Below are 26,314 nucleotides of genomic sequence, written 5' to 3'. Positions count from 1 at the left end.
CCAGCCTGTGTCTGGCCTTAACGTGGCAGTAGAGGCGGCCGTGGATCGACATGTCAGTATGGGAGTGTGATGGGGAATTGAAGTGGGCAGCCACTGGGAGGTCCTGGCTTTTGCAGTGGACAGAGCGAAGGTGCTCGATGAAGCGGTCACCCAATCTGCGTCAGGTCTCACCGATGTAGAGGAGGCCGCACCGGATGCAATAAATGACACCCCTAAGTTCACAGGTGAAGCACTGCCTCAACTGGGAGGACTGTCTAGGGCCCTGATTGGTGGTGAGGGAGGTGTAGGGACGAGCTGTAGGGACAGGGGTAGCACTTTGCACAGTGGCAGGGATAAGTACCAGGAGGGTCATTGGTGGGGAGGGACAAGTGGACAAGGGAGTCGTGGAGGGAGCGATCCCTGCGGAAGGCAGAGAGAAGTGGGGAGGGGAACATGTGCCTGGTGGTGGGATCCTTTTGGAGGTGGCAGAAGTTGCAGAGAATGATGTGTTGGATCCTCCGCCGTATCTGTTCCCACAATGAGGCTTTCCATTCCAGGATATCCAGATTCATCCTCCTTCAGCCTTTTGCCTCTTCTACCCATCACCTCTCAGCTTCTTACAACACTCCCTTCCATCCCCCCTCCCACCTAGACTCACCTATCACCTTGTGCTCCTCCTCTTCCCCCGACCTCCTTATTCTGGCTTCTGCCCTCTTCCTTTCCAGTCCTGATAAAGGGTCTCCACCCAAAACGTCAACTGTTTATTCCCTCCATAGATGCTGTCCGACCCGCTGAGTTCCTCCAGCATTTTGTGCATGTTGCTCCATATCCCAGCATCTGCAGAATCTCATGTGTCTCTGTGTTGCCTTTTCTCTAGTGGGCTCGAGCACAAGCTGCTCTATGAAGCCATCTTGTAGGCATTATAAAAATGCCTTCTCTTGGGATCCAGTGCCGAGCTGATTTCCCCCAATCTACCTGCATTTTGAAGTCCCCATAACATTGCCTTTCTTACCCCACATCCAAATTGCATGTAGTTTGTACCTCACATCCTGGCTATTATTCGAATGCCTGTGTAATTCCCATCAGGGTCTTTTTAACCCTTGCAGTTTCTTAACTCTACCCACAATGATTCTACATCTTCTGATCCTATGTCACCTCTTGCTAAGGATTTGATATGGATCAGGAGGTTCATGGTTGAATCTGGTGTTTGAAAGTGTGGGGTATTGCACTCCAGTGCTTTGGTTTAAAGTTATGCGAGCATTGCACTCAAGCCCTGGAGGTCTCCGTCAATGGCCCATCACAAAGAGCCAACCCCAGGCAGCTTACTGCTGATGTAGACGTACACATCTGAGCTGACCTCAGAAGCTTGGGTAGCACAGCCAATAAAGCTGTTGCTTCACAGTATTAAACACCCAGGTTCAATCCTGACCTTGGGCTGTGTGGAGTTTGCATGTTCTCCCTGTGACTCTGAGATGTTGGAGGAAACTGGAGCACCCAGAGGAAAATCACAAAGATATGGGTTAATTGACCACTGTAAATTACCTCCAGGGTGAAGGAGTGTGGCAGAATCTGGGAGAAGATGGTGACAATGTGAGGAGAATAAATAGGATTCATGTAGGATTAGTGCAAAAATAGGCAGTTGATGGTCAGTGTGAATTTGATGGACTGAAGGGCCTGTTTCTGTGCTCTATGACTCCAAGCCAAAGGAGGACAGGTTTACCTAGCAGCCTTTCATGTAGATCACAGTACCCCAGTTCAATGCAAACTAGTGAGAACATGATAAAGTCCTCAGGAAATGAAAGAGACATGGTAGATACAGGTGAAAAACTGTGCAAGGCTACCAACTCTATTTTATGAAAAAGATATTGGGAAAATAGAAAGATTTAAAAATATAATAAAACACAAGAAATAAGAGCACAAGTAGGCTTTCTGGCCTTCAAACCTGTTTTGGCATTCAAGATCCTAGCTGATCTTCCAACCTCAGTGCTAGTTTCCGGCCCCATTTCCATATCCATCCATCCTCTTAACATCCAGAAACCTGTGCGAGGCTCTGTTCCGAACTAATTCAATGTGAGAGCCTCTTCAGCCCTCCAGGACACAGAATTCCAAAAGGTTCAGCATCCTCAGCATGAAGTTTCAGTGCCGAAAGCAGTCTTCCCCTTATTCTCAAACTGTATCCCAAGTCCTAGACTCCTTGGTCAGGGAAACATCTTGCTTTCAGCTAGCTATGATGATACTGCCCCTTCTTCCTCTGAACACCACAGAATATTGTCTCAGTTTCTTCCATAAAGCAAGTGTGGATTTTATTAAACACATGAACCAATAGATCACACGTTTTGGAACAGAGCAAATTTCACCTCATTTAAATAACTGAAAGCTCAATATTGACATTTAGTGGCAAATATTCCATTCAGCACTCAAACCCTTTAGTTTGAACCTTGCAAACTCAAAATGATACTGAAGGAGAAATATTGATGATGCAAACAAAAAAAATGCTGCTAATTTCATAAAAGCTCCAGACCATAGATTTTGGAACTACAACCAGTGCAAGGCCACATAGGTTTCATTATATATCCCTCACCATGTGTTACATTCACTTGGATATTTCTGGCTTATCTTCTGTGGATGACATCAACATATTCATTCTGTCAAAAAAAACAACAAAAATAAGTACTGCAACTTGACATTTATAGAAAACAAGAAAAATTAACCAAGGAAAACTCAAACACAAGGACCTTTAATCATCATCACCACCCCAGTACGCTCTCCGGTGGAGAGTGAATGCAAACCCCCAACAAGGGTTGGCCTTCCACTGTAATGTGTATTTCTAGTTCTCAAGGCCCTAAAACCAGCATGTATATTATTTTCCAAACAGGTTTAATCAATCATTTTATGTCAGTTTCTTCACAGATTTGAGGAAACCCCACTTAATACATGGGCATTAATGCCCAGGGCACAGCCCTTACAAATCTGTGTTGGGCAAGATATTTCTCCATGTAAAGTCCAGGTGGAGAACATCCACTGCTTTATCCTATCCTTCATTCTTACCAAGTCAAGAATCCCCTCAGAAGGAATCCAGCAAATTGGTCAAATGTGGCCCATGCTTTCTGAACTCATTCTAGGTCTGGAATATTGACTATTGAGAAGCTTTCTGCAGATGGCAAAGATGGTGAAAAGATACAAGACCTAAATAGCCAAAGTTTAAAGTGAAACTATTACTCAACATCTTTGCAAGCTCAAATTATTTTTTTTAACAGGCTTAGAGGATTATAAAATAATGAGGGGTATAGATAGGGAGAATAATCTTTTTTTCCTAGGGTAGGGGAGCACAAGTTTAAGGTGAGAGGGGGGAAACTTAAAAGGAGATCTGAGGGGCAAATTTCTTTCCCCACACGGAGGGTGGTGGTTATATTGAACAAGCTGCCAGAGGAAGTAAGTGGTAGGAGGCAGATACAATTACAATGTTTAAAAAGGCATTTAAAATGGTACTTGGTTAAGAAAGGAGAGAGAGATATAGGCCTAATGCTGGCATATGGGCAAGGCAAGGTGGTGCAGCGGTTAGCGTAACAATATTAAAATGCCAGCTACCTAGGTTCAATTCCGGCCACTATGTGTAAGGAGCTTGTACGTTCTCCCCATGGGTTTCCTCCCAGTGCTCCAGTTTCCTCCCATATTCCAAAGACGTACAGGTTAGGAAGTTGTGGGCATGCTATGTTGGCGCCAGAAGTGTGGCACCATGTGCAGGCTGCCCCCAGAACACTCCATGCAAAAGCTGCATTTTACTGTGTTTTGATGTACATGTGACTAAAGATATCTATCTAAATGGAATTAGCATCGAGAGGCACTATGGTTGGCATGGATGAGGTAGACTGAAGAGCCTATTTCTATGCTGTGCAAGTCCATGACTCTAGGCTAACGAGAGCAACAATGGAAGAGAATTGATGCGTCGTGGAGAATTCCTCGTTATTCTCAGTTCCTTTGCAACTACAGGCATTCATAGCTGCCACTACTATCAACCAGCAGACAAGAGTTCTGGGGGAAAACATCAAATTCATCAAGTCATAATAGCACAAGCCCTGGTGTTGGAGTATTAATAAAAAGGTAGTAAAAGAATTATATGATATTTAATCTTATTCTAACTTAACTGTCTTGACATATTTACAAATAATGAAAAAAAATGAGAACTTAGAATGGTTTTTTAAACTTCCAATTTCAGCCATGTAGTATTTTTATGGGTCTGCAATGTTGAAATGTAGTTTGTCACTTCATCTATTTCAATCAATTGGTCAGAAATCATGATCAGCTTTGGTCAGTTTAATAGCCATGGTGGGAAAAAATTTAAACATAGAACTATTAAAAGTCTAGAAGTAACATTTACAAGCAGACAATCTGGTTCTCAGCAAGGAAAATAAATTGAGGGATATTGATTTGGAGCTTGGACGAAATATCCTTGCTCATTACAGTCATCCATTCTTCCCCTCAGAACTGGAATGAAAACAAGTATTCCTCTGTCTTGAATTTTGAAGCAGCTGACAAGGTCAATGTGGAATCCACAGGTGTTCCACTTCGACCCATTCTCTCCTGCCACAAATGGAGGCCTTGAGAATCTTTGTTCAGCTACCCTATACTCTTGCCAATGACAAGGCTTGGAAATAGCATGCTCGTTTCAGGAGTTGGATACTCGAGTAACACAGGCTACCCAACCGAGAGCCTCAGTGCCGGGAATATTGGCCTGGGGGAGGATACCAGAAGTGGTGCCCTTAACCCACCTTTGGACTTCAGGGATTTTGTACAATGCTGATGGTGCTTCTCTAGTTCTTTAGGAGACCCACATCTCGGAAGTGCTCTCTAAACTCACTCCCCAGCTCAGACCAACACCTCCAGGTCCCAGCGTTTTCCTTTTGTTTGGATGATGCAACCTATTCACACCTGAGAGATGAACTGCAAATCTGAGTTGGGGGGGAGTGGTTTGTGCATGGAGAAAAATACAATTATGAGTGGGCTTTCAGGGGAAAAGTGCAGAACAGTACCAAGACAATAGAGTCAAACAGAATGAAAGGCCCTTCAGCCCAATTTGTACATGCCGACCATTTTGCCCATCTGAGCTAGTCCCATTTGCCAGTGCTTGGCCCACATCCCCCTAGACATTTCCTATCCATGAACCTGTTAAAATGTCTTTTAAATGTCATAATTGTACCCACCCCTACCACTTCCTCTGGCAGCTCATTGCCCTCTAAAGTTACCCCTCAAGTCCCTTTTAAATCTTTCCCCCTTTCAATTTAAAATCTATAGCCTCTAGTCTTGGAGTCTCCTACCTTGGGAAAAACACTGACCACTTATGTTATCTATGCCCTTCATGGTTTTATAAACTTCTATAATGGTCACCCCTCAGCCTTCAACAGAGGGAAAAAGTCCCAGTCAATCCAACCTCTCCTTATAACCCAAGCCTTCTAGTCCTGGTGACATCCAAGTAATCCAAGAATGTTTTTAAGAACTCTCTCCAGTTAAATTATATCCTTCCTACAGCAGGGTGACCAGAACAGTGTGCAATACTCCAAATGTGGCCTTACCAACATCTAGTACAGCTGTAACTTGACACCCTGTACTCAATATTCCATCTGAAGACAGGCATGCCAAATGCCTTCTTCACCACCCTGTTGATAAAAAAGGAACCTTCGTCCTTCCAAAAGGGCCTGACCAGTACTTTTTCTCTGGACCCATCTACACCTGTAATATTAACAACTTACATTTGTACAGCAAGAAGTTTATATGAGAAATTAGCACTTTCTGGTTAAAAACTGCTCATGCCCGTTTCTCAAATGTGTTGTAGTTTAAATAAAAGTGTCCTGCTTGACCGCAGGCATTTTGTATTCTGAAGAGAAAATGAAATCTTGGAGACAAGAGACAGCAGCTGCTGGAATCTGGAGCAGCAAAATCTGCTGAAGGAACTCAGTGGGTCGAGCAGCATCTGTGGGAGGGGGAAGGAATTGTCAAAGTTTCAGGTCAAAATCCTAGAGGACCACCACCTTATATTCTGCTTGTGTAGTCTACAACACAAATGGTATGAACACAATTTTCCAGTTTTAGGTAACCCTCCCCTGCAGTGTTTTCCCCCTTCCCCGACCCCCACCCCCTCCCACCCCTTCAGTCATCTCATTTCTGCCCCCTTTCCCATCCCATCACCTATCTTTGTCCCACTCCCCCTCCTACACATAGTTCACCCACAGGCTCCACCCATCCCCTATCTGGCTCCATCTGCCATTCACCTCTCCCTTAATGGTTCCCACGATCACCTTCCTTATTCAGATTCTAGCAATGGTAGCTCTTTGCTGCTTTTAGATGTGGATTGCTTCATTATATCTTTGGATTTATGAACGGTGCTGAACATTGTTCAATCATCAGCGAACATCCCTACATTTGACCTCTCATGGTGAATGAAATTCAATCCGGACAGGTGTAAGGTTGAAATGCATTGGAAAGACAACTACACAATAAATGGGAGAATCCTATACTGTGGAGGAAAATTGGGATCTTGGAGTTCTCTTTCACAAGTACCTGAAGTTAGAAAGATGGGTAAACATGATGATTAGGAAGGCATACAAGATACTTCTTGTTATTATTCACTGGATGGAATATAAAGGATGTTATAAAAATCTAATCCAGCTACATCTAGAGCACTGTGTATTGTGCTAGTCACCACATTATGGAAGGAAGTGATAATACTGGAGAAGGAGATTTACAGGATAATCGACAAAGCCAGAGAGTTTTACTTATGAGAGATTTGTTAGGCTCTGCTTGTTTTCTTTGGAAGACAACTGAGAGGAAACTGAATTTTGGTGCATAAAAGTTTCAGAGGCCTAGAGAGGGTAACCAAAAAGACCTATTTTCCTTACCAGGGAGCTCAATAATTAGAAAACAATCAACTGAAGGATAAAAGGTGAGGTGAGGAAAAATTGTGTCATCCCAAAAGATTCAGGGAGTCTAGAATTCACTGCCAGGAAGCTACTTTCGTTCAGTTCCAGCAGTATTTCATAAAGTCCCTCATATAAAATTAAAGATCATGGAATCTACAGGAAGTTGCTTCTCAGAGGGTAGTTAATCTCCGGAATTTAGCTCAGATAATCGAGGAGGTGAGATCATTAGAATTATTTAAAGTGGTTAATGGGATCTGGCACAAAAGAGAAGTTGAGGCCTGGGGCAGATTAGCCACGATCATATTAAATGGTGAGTCAGGCTTGAGGGGCCGAGTGGCCTACTCCTGCTCCCATTTTGTTATACTCTTGTGTTATTAATTGGCTGAATAGCAGGGCACAACACAGGAATAAGGAGCAACATACTCAAACTGCAGGGTGCGACTATTAGTGTCCTGAAAGGATCTGTAATGAGACTGCAATCATTCTGCACACTTATAAGCAAAAGGGGAAAAAAAAAGCCACATTGCCAACTCCTTTAATGACACAATGGAAGTTCTGTAAGTGGGACCATTAATTTAAAAGGACATACTAATAGAAGTGAGATTTTATTGAAGGGAATTGGGTTCTGGGAGGAGGTAGATACAAAACTGGAGTCAGCCCTTTCAAAAAGGATGTCACATAACACTTCTACAGGTCAATATTTGTAACTCCCTTCAGGAAACAACAATTAAGATTCAAGGTTATTGGTTTGTTTTCTTGTTTTTTTTAAGTGATCATTTTAGGTACTTCTCCCAGTCAAACCCCTCCCCAATCCTACCCCTTTTTCACCTCTCTTGCTGTTGTTTTGGGTTTGAATCTCTCTCAGACATGCCTACAATGAGTCTTTCTTTGATAGACGTAATAGAGACACTCATTGCTACCTTCTTAACTGCTGCAACCTGGATTTACTCTGTAATCAGGTTGCCCACCACCAGTGGATGCTCTGGGGTCTGGTATCTCCCGTCCCTCTCATTTCCCCATTGCTGGCCCTATTAACACAGTGAATAGCCTATTATCTCTGTCTCCCTGCAGAATGTTCCTTTACTTGCGACCAATGTTCTTGCCCGCTCTAACTTATTGTGGATCAAAGCCTTGAGGAAGGGTGACACCTTGCTCTTTAATCAAGCCTGCCATCCTGATTTTACCTGTGACACAGGCCATGTCCACGTCTGCACTGGTCTGCCCCATAATCCATGGCACTTTATTCCCCTTTGATCATCTTAACTTTCCCACTCCTCTGCCTCATTTAAAATCTGCTTCCTCCCTTAGTTTTTGTACTAAGGAACCTCTCATCCTCAGTAATTCCAATCTCTGTCTCAGTCACTCACGCTTCCTCCTGTGTCCACTGCCCTCCAATCCTCTCATAACCTCCTGATGCTTACAATCACACCTCCCCTCTCCTCAACCTCATCTTCCCTTACAGCCTCTTCACTCCCACAAGTCATTTTTTTCCTGCCCTTACAAATTCCCATCTTATTTCACCAGGGTGTTTCTACAGCTGATGATGTATGGTGAAGGAGTTGGGGAAGGGGAGTGAAAGGACAGACTTGGAGGAGCTAGCATAGTATCACACAGCACCACAGAGTCATAGCTGAAAGAAGATCACAGCTGGGGAGGTAAATATCCAAGGATACACATCCTATCAAAAAGACAGGCAGGTGGGCAGAAGGGATGGGATGGCTCTGTTGGTTAAAAAAAATGAAATCAAATCCTCAGCAAGAAGTGACATAGGATCAGAAGATGTAGAATCCTTGTGGGTAGAGTTAAGAAACTGCAAGGGTAAAAAGACCCAGATGGGAGTTGTATACAGGCCTCCGAATAGTAGCCAGGATGTGGGGTACAAATTACAACAGGAGATAGAAAAGGCATGTAAAAAGGGCAATGTTACAGTGGTCATAGGGGATTTCAATATACAGGTAGATTGGGGAAAAAAAAGTCAGGTTGGTACTGGATCCCAAGAGAAGGAATTTGTAGAATGCCTACAAGATGGCTCTTTAGAGCAGCTTGTGGTTGAGCCCACTAGGGAAAAGTTAATTCTGGATTTGGTGTTGTGCAATGAACCAGATTGGATTAGGGAGCTTAAGGTAAAGGAACCCTCAGGAGACGGTGATCATAACATGATGAATTCATCCTGCAGTTTGAGGGAGAAGTTAAAATCAGATGCATTGGTATTACAGTTGAATGAAGGTAACTAGAGGCATGAAAGAGGAGCTGGCCAAAGATGATTGGAAGGGAACCCTAGCGAGGATGACGGTAGAGCAACAATGGCAGGAGTTTCTGGGAGTAACTTGGAAGATGCAGGATCATTTCATCCCAAAGCAGTATTCTAAAAGGGACGATGAGGTAACTGTGGCTGACAAGGGAAGTCAAAGATGGCATAAAAGCAAAAGAGAGGGTATACAATATTGCAAAAATTAGTGGTAAGCTAGAGGGTTGGGAAGCTTTTAAAAACCAGCAGGGCAACTAAAAACAAAGGGACAAAAGATGAAATATGAAGGCAAGCTACCCAATAATAAGAGGATACCAAAAATTTTTTCAGATACATAAAGAGTAAAAAGAGAAGCAAGAGTGGACATTGGACCACTGGAATATGACACTGGAGAGGTAGTAATGGGGAAACAAAGAAATGGCGGATGAACTGAATAAGTATTTTGCATCAGTCTTCACTAAGGAAGAGACCAGTAAAATGCCAGAAATCCGAGAGTCAGGGGGCAGAAGTGGGTGTAGTCACTATTATTAAGGAGAAGGTGCTTGGGAAGCTGAAAGGTTTGAGGGTGGATATATCACCTGGACTGGATGGACTGCACCCCAGGGATCTAAAAATGGTAGCTGAAGAGATTGTGGAGGCATTAGTAGTGATCTTTCAAGAATCACTAGATTTGGGAATGGTTCCAGAGGACTGGAAGATCACAATTGTAACTGCACTTTTTAAGAAGGGAGGGAGGCAAAAGACTGGAAATTATAGGCCAGTTAGCCTGACTTCAGTGGTTGGTAAGGTGTTAGAGTGCATTATTAAGGATGAGGTTTAAGGGTACTTGGAAGCCACATGAGGCTGCTAAACAAGATAGGAGCTCATGCTATTACAGAGAAAGGTACTAGCATGGATAGAAGATTGGCTGACTGGCAGAAGATAGAGTGGAAATAAAGGGGGCCTTTTCTGGTTGGCGGCCGGCGACTAGTGGTGTTCCGCAGGGGTCGATATTGGATCTGCTATTTTTCACATTATATGTTAACGATCCAGATGACAGAATTGATGGCTTTGGTGGCCAAGTTTGTGGATGATACAAAGATAGGTGGAGGGGCAGGTGGTGTTGAGGAAGTAAGAAGTCTGCAATAGGATTTGGACAGGTTGGGAGAATGGGCAAAGTGGCAGATGGAATACAGCATAGGAAGTGTACGGTCATGCACTTTGGTAGAAGGAATAAAGGTGTAGACTGTTTTCTAAACAGGGAGCGAATTCAGAAATCAGAGGTGCAAAGGGACTTGGGAGTCCTAGTGCAGGATTCTCTAAAGGTTAACTTGCAGGTTGCGTCAGTAATAAGGAAAGCAAATGCAATGTTAACATTCATTTCAAGACAACTAGAATATAAAAGGATGTAATGCTGAGGCTTTAAAAGTCATTGGTTAGACCACATTTGGAGTACAGTGAAGTGTTTTGAGCCCCATATCTAAGAAAGGGTGCTCTGGCATTGGGGAGGGTCCACAGGAGGTTTACAAGAATGATCCCAGGAATGCAATGGTTAACATGCGGGGAGCATTTGATGGCTCTGGGCCTGTACTCACTGGAGTTTAGAAGGATTTGGCAGGGTGGTGGTGGGGGGGGGGGGGGGGGGGGGGGGGGGTGCGGTGGGGTGGAATCTCATTGAAGCCTACTGAATATTGAAAGGCTTGGACAGAGTGGACATGGAGAGGATGTTCCCAGTAGTGGGAGAGTCTAACACCAGAGGGCACAGCCTCAAAATAAAAGGACATTCCTTTAGAACAGAGATGAGAAGGAATTTTTTTAGCCAGAGGGTGGTAAATCTGTGGTTTATTGCCAGACAGTTGTGGAGGCCAAGTCATTGGTATATTTAAAGCAGAGGTTGATAGGTTCTGATTAGTAAGGGCGTCAAGAATTACAGGGAGAAGGCAGGAGAATGGGATTGAGAGGGAAAAGTAAATCAGCCATGATTGAATGGTGGAACAGACTTGATAGGCCAAATAGCCTAATTCCATGTTTTATGGTCATTAGTAGACCTGATGAGGATTTGCAATCTGGTAGTTTATTTGTGATCACTACTATTTACAAATCTTCCCTTCCTCAAATTTCACAGTGGGATTTAGACACTGTTCTATTGACTGTTAGCCCAGACCCCTGGGAGAATAGTCTGGTGGTTTAACCACTACACTACCTCTGTATCTCTAAACAAAATCTAAATTTGTATCCTTTATTCAAATTCACCAGAGCCTTGCTCACACCATCTTCAACCCTCTGGCCTTCAGGTGGTCATGTATCCACCATTTCTTTCAGTCATCTTTGGGGGCTCTCAAATTCAGTAATCCCCTCTAGGTTTCTCTTCAAAAAGCATTTAAAATTTGAGATTCACAAGTATGTTACCAGGACTGGAGGGCTTAAGTTATACGGAGAGGCCGGATAAATTGGGATTTTTCCACTGGAATGCAAGAGGTTGAGGGGTGAAAGGCAGATGGACCTTACAGAGGTTTACAAAATCATGAGGGGAGTAGATAAGGTGGATGGTCCGTTGTTTTCCCAGGGTATTGGAGTCTAAAACTGGAGGGGCATAGGTTTAAGGTTAGAGAGGAAAGATTTAAAAAAGGGATCCAAGGAGAAACTTCTTCCACACAGATGGTGGTGGGTATACGGAATGAGCTGCCAGAAGATGTAGTAGAGGCAGGTACAATTACAATGTTTAAACCATTTGGACAGGTACATGGATAGGAAACGTTTAGAAGGATATGGGCCAAATGCAGGCAAATGAGCCTAGCTCAGATATGCAATTTGGTCAGCATGGACAAGTTGTGCCATAAGGCCTGTTCCTGTGCTGTATAACTCTGCACAAATCCATGTTGTTATTTTACCTATAGAGAGATCCAGAGAGAAAGATAGACATATCAACAAAGACACAACTTCACCTTTGCTGCCACTTTTCATAAAACTGTGACAACTTCAGAGACTGCTGCTTCCAACGATTCTAGGTTTTAGAGAGGAAAGAAAAAAAGACATTTATGTGGTAGAAGGGAAGAAATAGTACATGGGATATTAAAAACAATGATCACATACAAAATCTTCTTCCAAGTTCTGCAGAGTTTGCACGTCTTCCTCAAGGTTCTTCAGATCCTTGTCAATAATGGACTCAAACATGCTCAATTTCTGCAATCTTTCAGAAAGAAGAATGTTAAAATTCACTCTCAGCAAAAGACAAAAAATAAACCTTGAACACTAGGATTCCAAAACCATGTTATCTTGCTGCACTCATCAAAAGAATCCGATCGGTAATAACAACTACTAGTGAAGAGGGCACTGGGTCACAGACAATGACAGGGGCTTGGATTCTAACATCCAATTATTTCAAGACTACTCACACCTTTGAACAAAATCCTTCAACGTCTCTATTCTTTTTGCTTTCAAAGCAGAACAATGACATTTATCTTTAATGAAAATGAATAAGGGAGAGAGATTGAGTAGACTGGGAGGTGGGCTGCTGTCCTAGTGTGAGAAGGTTGGGTAGCTACTTCACTGGCATGGACAGAATGGGCCTCCTGAGCCAAAAACTGATGCTATATTATGAAATTAAGTAGCCAACCAGGCACAAATAGTGGACAACAAAATTTCAAGCAAATTGACAGAAGGCTGATGCAATACATTACAAATTGATCAGTTTATAATCCTACTAATATCCTGGAATATTCAGGTACTACTGAGTGCCCAGTTTATCATTGGCCATGTACAAAGTGGTCCAGACCTGTAGGTGTGTATCTGTCTCATCAGCACAGAAAACTTTTCAGTAGATTGCCGTGACTGCCTGGTGTACTGCTCCATGTTCCTGTAACAAAGCTAATCAGAACATTTCATTAATTAAATCAACGTCACTTAATAATTGTCTAATATCTGGCATTTGATAGTGGGGATACAAGGTCACTACCAAATCTGAAATGGAGACATTCCTGTCATTTACCACAGCAGGTCCCTTACCCTACATGTAAAGCATTTAGTCTAATAGAAGCATACATCAGGGGGAAGCCTTTCCGTCCATCATGGCCATGTCCTCTCCTTAAAAATTATAAATTTATACAGTGCCTTTCACAACCAGTTGGGAGAATGGACAGGTAAGTATCAATTTCAACTCTTTTTAGAAGCACATTGAAGGCAATAAGCTAGTCAGACTCTGGAACCACCATTGCTGCAGCAGATTTTTTTTTTAAAAAATCAGCGAACAAGCCAAGGCTACTTAAAGGTTTATGGATTCCAGGAGTCGAGGCCAGTGTAGATCAGTCATGATTATGTTGCAGCATGCTTGAGGAACCTGGTGACCTACTCTTACGTTGTCCTGTTCTTGTGGGTGCCTGGCTGGATTCTATGCTGGGATAGATAGGGCACAAAGGGACATCAGCCACCTCTCATCTTCCTGTCCTGTTAGATCAGTGTGAGCTAGTATACTCTTGCCTGGAGTACCGAGGATCTATCCTGGACCCTATCTGCTTCTTAGATGCATCCCATCCCTCGGAGATGTCAAATTGCACGTGTTTGATACCCAGGTATCTCAGCAACACCCAGAAGAGCAGAAATTTCCTTTGTCTAAACATTGGGAGTCCTAAAGGCATTGTCTCTGGCTCCCATCTACAAGCCACATACATTCTTCTCCATCTGGAGAGTCTGAAGCAGACTCTATTTCACCTCATTTCCTCTTCATTAAGAAGGGTGTCCACTTCCACCTCCTAACCAGCACTGGCCTCCACCCCATCTCATGTCTGTAGCTGCCAAAACCCTTAACCATGCATTCGTTCACCTTAGACTTGACTATTCCAAGGGCTCCAAACTAACTTGCCACTTTCCACCATTCAAACCCCTGCTGCCCACATTAAATCCCAATAACCCTACACCACTGTGTTCCCGACTTGCACAGTCTTCCCCATTCCACGAGCCTACCACTCATCGTTGTGACTTTCCAATATCTCCACCATTCCTGATGCTCTCAGAATTCTAAGTTCTAACCTCTGACAATGCTTAGAACCTCTTCCTTTTAGGCACTTGTCTTAACAGTTCATTCCTCCATTTACAAAGAGGGAAAATATCCCTGGGAGATATTTTGAAGTGAAACCTTGTAAATGGAAAGTGGGTGGAATGCATCATCGGCATTTTAGCACAGTGCATTCTCATGGTGGAGACTGATTCCCAAGTCTATTTTCCTTTAATAAAAACTGCAGCAAAGGCATATACCCAAAGACTCCATGCAACAATTTATAAAGAATACTTGTACTTGGGTGTTACATAGTGTTTGATAAATCACTCCTGTGAAATACCTGGGGAGAAGTTACTGTGTTAAAGGCACAATACAACTGCAAATGTTGTGATGCACAAGTCAGGACTACCCCACATCTGGAATAACATCATGCACTCATTTGTAGTTTGCCAAACAGGGTAGCAAGGTCAGATCTCACCTTCAAGGGAGAGATAGACAAAAATATTACTCTAAGCTTCTCAAGTTGCTTCATTTGCACGTGACATTAAGAATTCTGAAAAGGGAGGGGCAGGAGGAAGTCACAGGATATAGGCTCAGAAGCACATTAATATTAACTTTAATTGGCATATTAACCATGCAGTCTTCACGTTGAAGCAGACAGGAACAATACTTAGAGGCTCAGCACTGTCAGTCAGATTCGGTTAAATATTACGTGGGTGACAGAAGCACTGGACCTCAAATGTAAAGTTGTTTGATTAAACAGAACTAATGTTGGGTTGGTGGAAGTGAATGGTTGCTGTCAGCATGGACTCAATGGGCCAAAGGGCCTGTTTCCATGCTGTATCACTTCATGCCTAGATCTAACTCCACAGATCATGCATATTTTGATCACTAACCAATTAATGTCACCAAAAATGATAAATATATTTGGTCCTCAACCATACAAGCATATCCTTGTGAACCAATCAAGGAATTTTACCCTCAATTTCTGCCTCATTCCTTCAGTGAAGCCATGAAGTGCAGCACTGATGTTTCCATCACTCAAATATCCATCTTCCATCTCATGGGATCTTTCAGCAAGCTGCTCCATTCCTTCCAGCTCTGATCAATAAAGAAAACTGTTTAGGGTCCCCATTCAGATTCAGCCCTTCTTAAATCAAATAGCAAGGGGCTCAATAGATTAAAAGCATAACATTATGACCTAACATCCATCTTGCCATAAGTGTTTAATAATGATTTACATGGATTTAAATTTGTTATTTTAACTTAAGAAAACTAATACTTCACCAAATCTACATATTTGTGCATTCCAAGAGATCATTTATTCCTAATCTTTACTTTGAGAAACGCTACTCTTCAAGGATGAAGGGCTTATAGATTCTGGAACCAGATCCTCTAGAGGAAAGAGTTTTTAGGCATTTCTCAGCAGAGGTAAACAGCCTCTTTGGTTTATAATATCGAAATGGAATTTGTTGACCTTCATCCATATTGGTAGTATCATTGTAGTATCTTGTCAAGGGAGGATTTGCAGATTGTTGCCCCACATCACCTGTAAAAGGCAAAATGGAATAAGCATAGAACTTTAATATTGTCCTAAAGAGCTTAAGCTTACACATAACTCATGTTCAACATCAGGAGGCAATGATTTGGAGATACACCATGAGGGGGAATGATGCACATGATAATAAGATGAGAGTTATTACAAATGATGACCTTCAGTTGTGAATTTGCCCATCAGCAGTGATCCAGAAAATAGTCTGGGGGGATAACGCACACAAAATGCTAGAGGAACTCAGCAGGTCAGGTAGCACCCATGGAGGGAAATAAATAGTTGATGTTTCGGGTCGAGACTCTTCATCTGATGGGATATTGGTTTTGTCCCACTACAAACCATGCAAAGTGATAATGAAAAATTTCCTTTGGAAGTGTAAAATTACTTTTGAAAGTTTAACTGCCTGGGATATCAGGTTAATATTTTTTTTTAATTTTGATATTCAAAAACACTGAAGAAATGGCTCACTACAGAGCTCAAGTTTCTCAGAATCAGATTTATTATCACCAACTTATATAACGTGAACTTTGTTTTGCAGCAGCATTACAGTGCAAAGACATAAAAATAAGTTACCAAAATAAAGTGCAAAAAAGGCATAATGAGATAGTGTTCATGGACCATTCAGAAACCTGATGGCAGAGGGGAAGAAGCCGTTTCTGAACTGTTGAGTGTGGTCTTCAGGCTGCTGTTCCTCCTCCCCGATGTCCTAAAGAACACATGGTATTTATTTTGGAGTGTCAGACAACACTGTGTAGACAGGTAGCTTCAGTATGTACACTTGAAGCCCAAATCCCAGCAGGCAAGCCATGGTTAGAAAATTGTTAAAAATCCCTCCAAGTAACTGCTGGAGTTGTATTAAAAGATTTAAACTAATCCATTTTAACCACTACTGGTTCCATGACTGAATCCTAACCTCTGGAGCAAATACCTGGCGTTCCTTCATTTGCTGGAATCTTTTTCGTGGATGTCCCGCGTGGGATCTTAATCACTGGTGATGTAATTTTCTAATTAATAAAAAGCATTACTGTTAAACAGCAAAAGGCAGTAAAATACAAACACTTGGGCATATAAAGTGATGACACTTAACCAACTTGTTACTCAAACAGCTAGATATTTTATGTAAAAATGTTCAAATTAAGATTATAATCTAATGTTTTGTGGGTGGTGTTCCGTGACATTAAATTACTTGGAATAAGTACATTACCAATTGGGGAGCTACTCGGGAAAAGATTCTTCACATTGGTGGAATGTGGGAATTTTAGTTTTCCTATAGTCCATATTTTATTGATCTTAAATTTAGAAGAATGACAGACTAAATCAGGTTATTCAGCCCAAAAGTACCAAACTTATATAGCCCTTTTATGGGGGTATAGTAAAAATAGGGAAAAGGCTCACTAAACTACCTTAATTTAAGGCAACTTCCAGTTCCTCCTGAGACAAGTCCCCCTTCAAGACCCAGTGAAGAGGGATACATTTTGTGTTGTTATTCAGTTGTAGAGTTTCCAAATCAGAACAAAAGGAACTAATCCTTTAGGACCATCTGCACTGAGTGCTTGAACAGGAACTTGTGTAATGGTCTGACAACATACACATTATATTCCAAGCAGTCTGAGATAACTCTCCAAATCAACCCTGGATCTTAAGCATAATCTATCTCCTATCCTTAAGTTTAAACAAATAGAGTGGTGCCAATATCCAGTATACTGCTTTCTAAAATGTTGATGAAAAATATTCTTATAGTTGTGGGTTTAGTATCTTCATTAAAATAGCAGACTAAATCATTTACAAACTTTTATAGTTTCAGCTATCTACTGTACCAAAGTGGCATATTTACCAATAACTGCTCACCTGAGCAGAGCACCAATTCCACCAGGACTAATTAGCCCTGGGTCCAATGGGAGCATTAATCCACCATTGGCTAAAAGTGCTGAATTCCAAGGCTGCTGGGGGAGTCACTACCTTTGGTGTAAAGGCAACACTTGGTAGAGTGTGTCCACAAGGAGTCAGGGTGCCAATGAAAACCAGAAGGAACATTCTCCACCAGCTGAACTCACAGCAAGTACAAGGGAAGGTGTTTTTACACATTGCGTGCTGCCAAGTGAGTCTTGGCTGATACCATACTCAAACCAGTGCACAAAGTTTACACAAAGTTTGTGCCAACTCGGGGATTGCTCCACTTCTGGAGATGCCATCCTGCAGGTGAGGTGGTAAATAATGTCTGCTCTTACTGGCCTGATAAGTGTCCCTCACTCAACTTCAAAGATTAGCCACTCTTTATCACATCTCTATTTGTGGTAGCTTGTTGTGCACAAAACATTCCTACTTTAGTGGCAAAGATAATTTAAAATAGTACTGGTGGGACACAAAATGTCAGAGATGCTATAGAAGTCTAATACGGTCTGCCTGACTTCACCCTTCTTAAGCCAAGGTTATTAAAGCAAGTCGAACTTGAGGACAACTAAGTCAGCAAACACTAGTCACCAAGTTATCAACCATGTGTGCAGCTAATGAGTTATTAAAACTGAATAGACTAAATGGTAATGTACAATACCAGCATTGGTTCAGAAAACACAGGGTGCTTCAAAGTTTGGAGAATGGCCAGAACATAGATCCCTACCTGCAGTGTGTCAGGTGGAGTCAGCAGTTCCAGGCTTGTCCCAACTGAGACATCAGCAGCTGGAGAAAATAAAACACAACACAAGCAACATTACCCTTCACTTCATCACTCCCCCACAACCCATGACTTTACACCAAATAGTGGTGCCATCGATTCTAGCCTTTAACAATTCCTGAATTACAGGTCTTCTCTTCAATACCACAAGCTTTATCTTCCCAAATATGCAACATTTATCTAAGCACTTTAGGCTACAATATAACCCAATTAGTTATTCTCGATGCAGAACCATATACACAAACATTAGGGATCATCTCTGTTGCATTAACAGTCATCTAACCAAAATCACTGGGCTCAGATTTTATTAGAAGAACTACTCCAAATCCCAAAAGGTCTTACTTTTAATCCTCTTCACTTTTGGCACAACTGATGCTTGAATATCAGAAAATTCTGGAGAGACTTGTTCACTCAGAGGAATATCGTGTTCCTCTGAAGTTATTTGGAACCCTTTACTTGGGGTTACCTTTAGCCAAACAAAAAAAAAGTTTTAAGCAACTTAAATACCTTTATTACAAATAATCCAATAGAATATACTTGTATATTAGGTACATTGTTAATCATTAACTTACTCAACTTGGAGCAATTTTTAAAATGGGACATGGGCACTGATGACAGCGTTTACTGCTCACCCATTACCACCCAAGATGCAGATAGTGAACCATCATACAGATGATGAAGAAACAGCAAGACATTTCCAGTACACGCTGGGCTGTGACTTGGAAGGGATCATGCAAGTGATGGTGCTCCCATCTGCCTGCAGTCCTTGCCCTTCTTGGTGGTAGAGATCGTAGGTTTGTCAGTATGTATTTTGTAGATGGTACACATTGTGGAGGGAGCGAATGTTTAGGGTGCCAATCAAGCTGACTGCTGCATTCTGGATGGTATCAAGCTTAGAGTTTTGTTGGCACTGCACGCAGCCAGGTGGAGAGTATTCCATCACTCCTGACTGGTTCCTGGTCAATAACAGAAAGGCTTTAGTGTGTCAGGAGATGAGTCATTCACCACAGGATACCCAGCCTCCGACCTGCTCTTGCTGCCATACTTACGTGGTTCAGTTGAGTTTCTGGTCGGTGGTGACCCCAACCCTCAAGGATGTTGATGCTGGGGGACACTGGCAATAGTAATTGGTTGCACTCTTGTTGGAAACGGTTATTGCCTGGCACACTTGTGGCTTGATCCAACTTGAGGCTTGTGTTCACCCACTCCAACCCCACACATTAACCCCATAGGCATGCATGCAACTTGCTATGGGCAACTGCCTACAAACTTCTGGTCATCCTGCAGAAAGGTCCATGGATAGCAACTAGGACTCCAGGGGCCACAGTGCTAGGCCCCACCCCAGCACCCCCCGATCATATGCGCTGTCCATCTTGTTTCACTGTTTAAGTTGGAAATTTTTTTAAGAAGAACATTAAAACCAATTTAAATAATTACCAATGACTTAAAGTAAAATTTAAAAATCACATTAATATCAATAAAAATAATAAGCAACACCAAGTTCAGTGACACCTTTTGAGTGAATGGGGCTGCACTGAGGGGCCAGATACAAAGTGTATCCCCAACTCCTCAACTGGGAAATGACGTACACCCCTGGATTTGATGAGTGTGGAGGGGTAGCAAGAGATTAGAGCCTCTTGCAGTTCCACTGTTAACCTATAGCAAGCCCTGATGTCCTGTGTGTACACTAAAGGCTGATGTCAGGGACCTTCCAATGGATTTGGAGAGCAGAACCTCAGTTAACTTTGCTGCTGGACTTCCCGTGAAGTCCAAGAGGCAAAGCCCAGTCTGGCAGGATTCCCAACATTGGGTGATCACCTCTGTTCCCTGTGGCAGGCCCGAGCTGACTCTGAGCCCAAAACCCCATTCATTGTAATGGGAATTATGGGGCCATGGGACAGAGGCCAAATGGAATTTTGATGTTTTAATGTTCTTTTAATAATTCCATTAACTTCAATGTTTATAGCTCCAAAGTGTTTCCATATGTCAGGAGACATTTGAAAACCACTGAAATCAATAACAGTGAAGAAGCCAACTGTAGATCCACTTCAAATTCACCAGGAGGGAGCTCATGGAAATCCTTTAGGTAGACGAATTTACCAGCCGGTGCCAGTATGGTCTATGTGACCTGAGACTCATAACCATCAGGTTGACTTGTCAAGTCCATTTCAACCCCCACCCCCAATGGGATTAACTTTGCCTGGGTGAAAGGAACTCCAATAAGTCTCAAGTAGCTTGATGCTTCCACGGCTAAACAGCCCATATAGATGGCATTCCACTTAACCACCCCCCCCCCTTAACAAAAAACACACTGTGGCTGCTGCAGAGTTAGCACCTACATTCATTGAGATCTTTGACAAATAGAACGTAGAACAATACAGCACAGGAATAGGCCCTTCAGCCCACAACATTGAGCTAAACTAATTAACTAGCAAATAAATGCCTAACTAAACTAACCCCTTCTGCCTACACAATATCTATATCCCTCCATTCTTTGCACATTCATGTGCCTATCCAAGAGCCTCAAATGCCGCTATCATATCTGCCTTTGCCATCACCCCTGGCTGCACATTCCAGGCACCCACTACTCTGTAAAACAAAGCTTGCCCCACACATCTCCTTTGAACCTGCCTTCTCCGACCTTAAACGCGTGTCCTCTAGTATTAGACATTTTGATCCTGGGAAAAAGATACCGACTGTCTATTCTATCTATGCCTCTCAATCTCATATCAGGTCTTCCCTCAGCTTCCGCCACTCCAGAGAAAACAGCACAAGTTCATCCAACCTCTCTTTATACCACATGCCCTCTAATTCAGGCAGCATCCTGGTAAATCTCTTCTGCACCCTCTCAAAAGTCTTCCTCTAATGGGGTGACAAGAATTGAATGCAATACTCCAGATGCAGCCCAACCAGAGTTTTATAAGAACTCTGCAACTGATCCATGTCCCACTGTGGCAATCTTACCCATCTGCACCACCAATCATCACTGGATATCAAGGCCCATTTGTGGAAGATTGCTGATTAGAATAAAATGTCAACACCAAATTAGAAGTACAATGCTTGATGGAATTGGACTGTTAGTTCTCTGCCTTCTTTTCAGGCGTAACTTTCATTCAGACATTGAACAGATGAGTGAAGTTATTTGTGCGTTAATGTCTCTTACCGTGTGAAGGAAAATACGAAGAGTTTGACAATGGAAGGGCAATTAGGCCTCAGACTGGTTCCTTTACTCATTTCTCTTTTGTTTTGATGAACAGTAGTAGCAACATCTTAATTTTTTTTTTAAATGTTGCTTTCTCTGTTTTCAAACAAATTACCAAATTCAAGTCACTGATGGCAGCCTTGATTTTGGCACCTAGTTTGTGGCAACTGGATGCAAGACAGGTGGTAAGAGCTCTCCTTTGCCATTCTACTTCCTCAGCAGGTTAAAGAAATTTGTCATGTCCCCTTTAACCCTCAATTTAAAAAAAAAATTCAGTGCACCATAGAAAGCATCCTATCTGGATGCATCACGGCTTGGTATGGCAACTGCTCTGCCCATGACCACAAGAAACCACAAAGAGTTGTGAACACAGCCCAGCACAACACAGAAACCTGCCTCTCCTCCATGGATTCTGTCTACACTTTTCACTGCCTCTGTAAAGCAGACAACATAATCAAAGACCCCACCCACCCCAACATCCTCGCTTCTCCCCCACCATTGGGCAGAAGATAAAAAAGCCTGCCAACACATACCACCAGGCTCGAGGACAGCTTCTCTCCGGCTGTTATAGGGTTATTGAGCAGTTCCCTAGTACGATAAGATGGACTCTTGACCTCATGATCTACCTAGTTATGGCCTTGCACCTTATTGTCTACCTGCATTGCACTATGTAACTGTAACACTTCATTCTGCTACCGTTTTCCCTTGTACTACCTCGATGCACTGATGTGATGGAATTATCTGTCTGGATGGGCAGCAAAACAATAGTTTTTTCCCCACTGTACCTCCGTACATGTGACATCAATAAACCAATTTACACAGCCAAATCCAGGACAATGTAATGGTCACAGACGTTACTGCTCTACATACTACCAACTCCTGAACAAAACAGGAGTACTACCTAATGATAGAAATCACTGACATTGAATCAAAGGAAATGCACAGTAGACAATATAGTTCGAAGAACTAGCCTTCAAATACAATCACTGTATAATAAGCCAATTGCTGTATCAATACCTGGGTGACAATTGGAGGACCAACGAGCAAAGAAAACTTTGATTTCTTTCAGTAAAACTACTAACTAGAAAATAAGCCAATTGTTTCCATACCTCTCCTTTCTGCTCCTCACCTTCACTGGATTCAAGGGACAGTGGCAAAACTTATGGGTGGAAAGAGAAGAGGGTTAGCTTAGCAAACAAGGATGCACCAAAATGCACAAAAGGTTACTGTTAATAAATCAGACAAACCTCTTAGGACAGATGACTTCTTTTTCTTCTGTTTGCTGTAGTCTGCAACGCGTGGGAGAACTTTCGTTTGGGACACTGACAGCCAACTGTGCTCAGAGCCTTCACTACACGAATCTTCTGTGAAGAGCTTCTTCATGTCACTTCTTTTGTGCTAATGTCACAAGGCTGATGGTTAATTACAAATACGACCTCAAAATGCTCCAAGATGTTTGAGTTTGGTGACCCTTAATGTCACTTTACAGTAGTTATTTATCTGTAAATAGACATCTTATCCAATCCGTAGTCATCATATTTATTAAAGAGGGTCAACAGCTGGTGAGATTGATAATATAGTGGCTAAATTATTGGACTCTTTAAAACAGAGCCATGGACAAAATTCAGAGAGAATTTCAAATCCCACCATAACAATGATTAATTTAAATAACCTGGAACTTCTCTAAAGCCAGGTCTGAGTGACCGTGAAACTATTGGATCATCAAAAACCCATCTGGTATATCAATGCACAACTGGAGCACCAACTTAGGTGCTATAGTTTAGCAAAGATGTAAAGAACTTCTAGATGCAGGTTTATTGGAATGACCACAGGGTTGAATACCACCAGCTTATGCAAAAAAAAGTTCTCATTCTTGAATAGAGATGGTTGAAAGGAGATCTAATGGAGGCATTTAAAATCATGAAGGGTGTAGATACTAAATATGGAAACTATTCCTCAGTAGCTAATGGGAGAAGACTCCTAGAATATCCCCACCCTCAGAGGTGACATGCCCAGCATGCTAGCACTAAAGGGTGAAGTGTTTGCAAATATGTTCAGCCAGAAGTGCCAGATAAATATTCCACTCTCTCTCTCCCCCCCTCAGAGATCCTCACCATCATAAAATCTAATTCAAATACTCAGTGTGATATTAAGAAACTGAGACCACTGGATACAGCAAAGACTACTGGATCAGGCAACATTCCAGTTCTAGTACTGAAGACCTGCACTCCAGAATAAACTGGGCTTCTAGCCAAGTTATTCCAGTACTCGCATCCATCGAACAATGTGAAAGATGGTTCCAGTTCACTAAAAGGACAGATGTCTAGGAAATTACTACACCAACCTACTCTCAACCATCAAAATGATAGAAGCCATCATTGGCAATGCTATCAAACAACACTCATCATAAGCCCCAACCCACTGATATCCACTTTGGGTTTTGCTGGCACCACTCTAATCCAGACTCTCAACCTTGGTCCAAAGAGTTTAATTCTAGAGGCAGAATGACTTCCCTTGACATCAAGGCACTCTAATAAACTTAAGTCAATGGGCTTCAATGGGAAAGTGCTCTAGTGTTGGAGAGTAACAATTTGCACAAAGAATGATTGTGGAAGTTGAAGGTCAATCAGGGTTCTCCAGGGCAGTATCCACCTTTAGCCATGACCTTCCTATCATTAGCAAGTCATAAGTGACAATGTTCATACAACATTCATATTCCAGTCACAACTCCTCAGCAGATGTAGCAGTTCATACCTACATGTAGCAAGGCCAAGATGAGATTAGGTTGGGAAGTGGGCAACTAACTTCTTAGATTCTACTCTAATGCCAGAAGATGATCTCCAAGAATCTAATCACCTAACTTTGACATTCAAAGGCATTACCATCTCAGAGGTCCATCACCATCAATATCCTGGCCATCATCATTGATCAGAAACTCAACTGGACCAGCTGCAAGAGTACTGTGGCTACAAGAGCAGGCCAGAGGTAGCTCCTCACCACAGGAGAAATTAGTTGTGCATTGGCCTGTAATAATTCAATGCCAAGTCTCTTTAGTTTTATTTCCACCATGTCGTGTGTTAGCAGTTTGGTGAAACAGAGTGGGATGCTAGGCCAGTTTATTTTTGGGGTGATGTAGTTTTATGTTATCATATTATCTTGGGCCTGGGGTCACACATAGGTAGTGCAAGAACGATAGACTTCCTTCTCTTTAAAAAGAAATCTGCTTTTCTAATTTCCTAATGTTTTGCAAGTTTCATGGCATTAGGTTTTTATTTTAGAAATTATTCAATTTAATGAAATTTTCCATCAACTTGAATGGTATTTGAATTTGTGTCTTTGGATCATTACTCAAGGCTTCTGGCTTTCTTCCAGGGAAATGTAAACAACAAACCAGATTGCCTCCACAGATGACTATTCCCATCATTTCCTGGAAAGAATTTTCCCTCTGTTCCATTCCTCCACTGAATGTCTTTCAGCTGAAGCCAATATCAAATTAGACAACTACAAAAATTGAATGTGGCATTTTATGAAATCCTTCAAAATTCTAGGCAAAGATTCAATAGTTAGCACTTAATCCTTTAAGCAATTTCCTTAAAAAATTTAACAAGATTTATTTTAAATGTACATAGGGATTTTTTTTTTTAAACTGTTTCAGCATTCATTAAAATGGGCATATGATACATCACATTCACAAACTGGAGAGGAAGGATTGTTTTGCCTTTTGGGAAAAGCAGAATTCAATATGTCACAGTTGACTACAATAGCAGTTGTAGAAAATGCACTGCACTTTCTGTTGCTGCAACATTATATTCTGCATTTCATTTTCCTTGATATCACATGCTCCCTGTAATTTGGTTACATGCGCATTAGCTGTGACTTAAATCAATGATTCATACCATTTTTTCATGACCTCCCTGCTCTTCAATTCAAAGTCTCTGCCAATAATGGAAAGTATTTGGTCAGAAGCCTTATTAAGCACCTCGATGTACTTGTGTATGGCAGGAACTGACTGGGTGACATGCAAACAAAAGATTTTCACGGTATCTTGGTACATGTGACAATAATAAACCAATAATTTCTACATCACAAAACTCAGTACAAATTGTATCATACCGTCACTTTCTCGCCTCTGCTCCTTTTCTTACTTGCTTTTGCAACTTTTCTGGATGTTAGATGAAAACGTGACAGCAAAATTTAGGGAAACACCAACAAAATTATTACATATGAAGTCTTTTCAAATATATTTCAAAGCAAAAGCCCTAAGTAGAAGCCCCCATCATTCTCTGCTGCTTGAAACCCTCAGAAACTGGCCTCATCTCCAGAATGCAGAAAGACAGGATACACAAACATCATTTGACAAATAACCACCAATTCTCAGATGTGATTCAGTGCATTCGGAATGAGGTTAAAAAGAATTTGAAAAGGTGAACATAGGCAGATCCAGGAGTTACTTCAAGGACTTAGTGCCAAACCAAAGTAGGATTGATACTGAAATGGATCCAAAATTGGCTCAGAGACAGGAAAGGGCAATGGCTGAAGTGCTTTTAAAATGGAATACTTATCTGTGGGGTTTTAGAGCTCAAATGTTTGGTCCAGTGTTTTGTGGGATATATTAAAAATTTGGACCAAATTTGAGTTATGATAAAGTAGCCAATAGACAATACAGAAATTGCCTCCGTAGTTAACAGGAGAAAAGTTTCAGGTGTCAGGATATTGATGATCTGATCAGTGACAAATGGAACTTAATCCAGAGAAGTGAGAGGTGATTCTAGGTGT

The 26,314-nt window shown here is 41.9% G+C and overlaps 1 protein-coding gene across 1 annotated transcript in view; it reads right to left on the bottom strand.

Moving 5' to 3' along the window:
- Positions 1 to 2,511: 2,511 nt before the first annotated feature.
- The window catches only part of LOC127570979 (synaptonemal complex protein 2-like), a 43,163-nt gene continuing 19,360 nt past the window's right edge, over positions 2,512 to 26,314 (bottom strand). The window contains exons 9-20 of the mRNA XM_052016949.1: positions 25,652 to 25,700; positions 22,786 to 22,936; positions 22,648 to 22,697; positions 18,679 to 18,802; positions 18,283 to 18,341; positions 16,594 to 16,669; positions 15,591 to 15,662; positions 15,093 to 15,214; positions 12,896 to 12,987; positions 12,214 to 12,310; positions 12,066 to 12,124; positions 2,512 to 2,624 (exon numbers count right to left, since the gene is read on the bottom strand). Coding sequence (XP_051872909.1) covers positions 2,573 to 2,624; positions 12,066 to 12,124; positions 12,214 to 12,310; positions 12,896 to 12,987; positions 15,093 to 15,214; positions 15,591 to 15,662; positions 16,594 to 16,669; positions 18,283 to 18,341; positions 18,679 to 18,802; positions 22,648 to 22,697; positions 22,786 to 22,936; positions 25,652 to 25,700 — 1,003 coding nt within the window. The 3' untranslated portion in view covers positions 2,512 to 2,572. The remainder of the gene's footprint in view (positions 2,625 to 12,065; positions 12,125 to 12,213; positions 12,311 to 12,895; positions 12,988 to 15,092; positions 15,215 to 15,590; positions 15,663 to 16,593; positions 16,670 to 18,282; positions 18,342 to 18,678; positions 18,803 to 22,647; positions 22,698 to 22,785; positions 22,937 to 25,651; positions 25,701 to 26,314) is intronic.

This window comes from Pristis pectinata, chromosome 5, assembly GCF_009764475.1.
Source record: "Pristis pectinata isolate sPriPec2 chromosome 5, sPriPec2.1.pri, whole genome shotgun sequence".
Lineage (NCBI taxonomy): Eukaryota > Metazoa > Chordata > Chondrichthyes > Rhinopristiformes > Pristidae > Pristis > Pristis pectinata.
The sequence above is the reverse complement of the archived record's forward strand: the minus strand, read 5'-3'. Positions and strand labels throughout refer to the sequence as shown.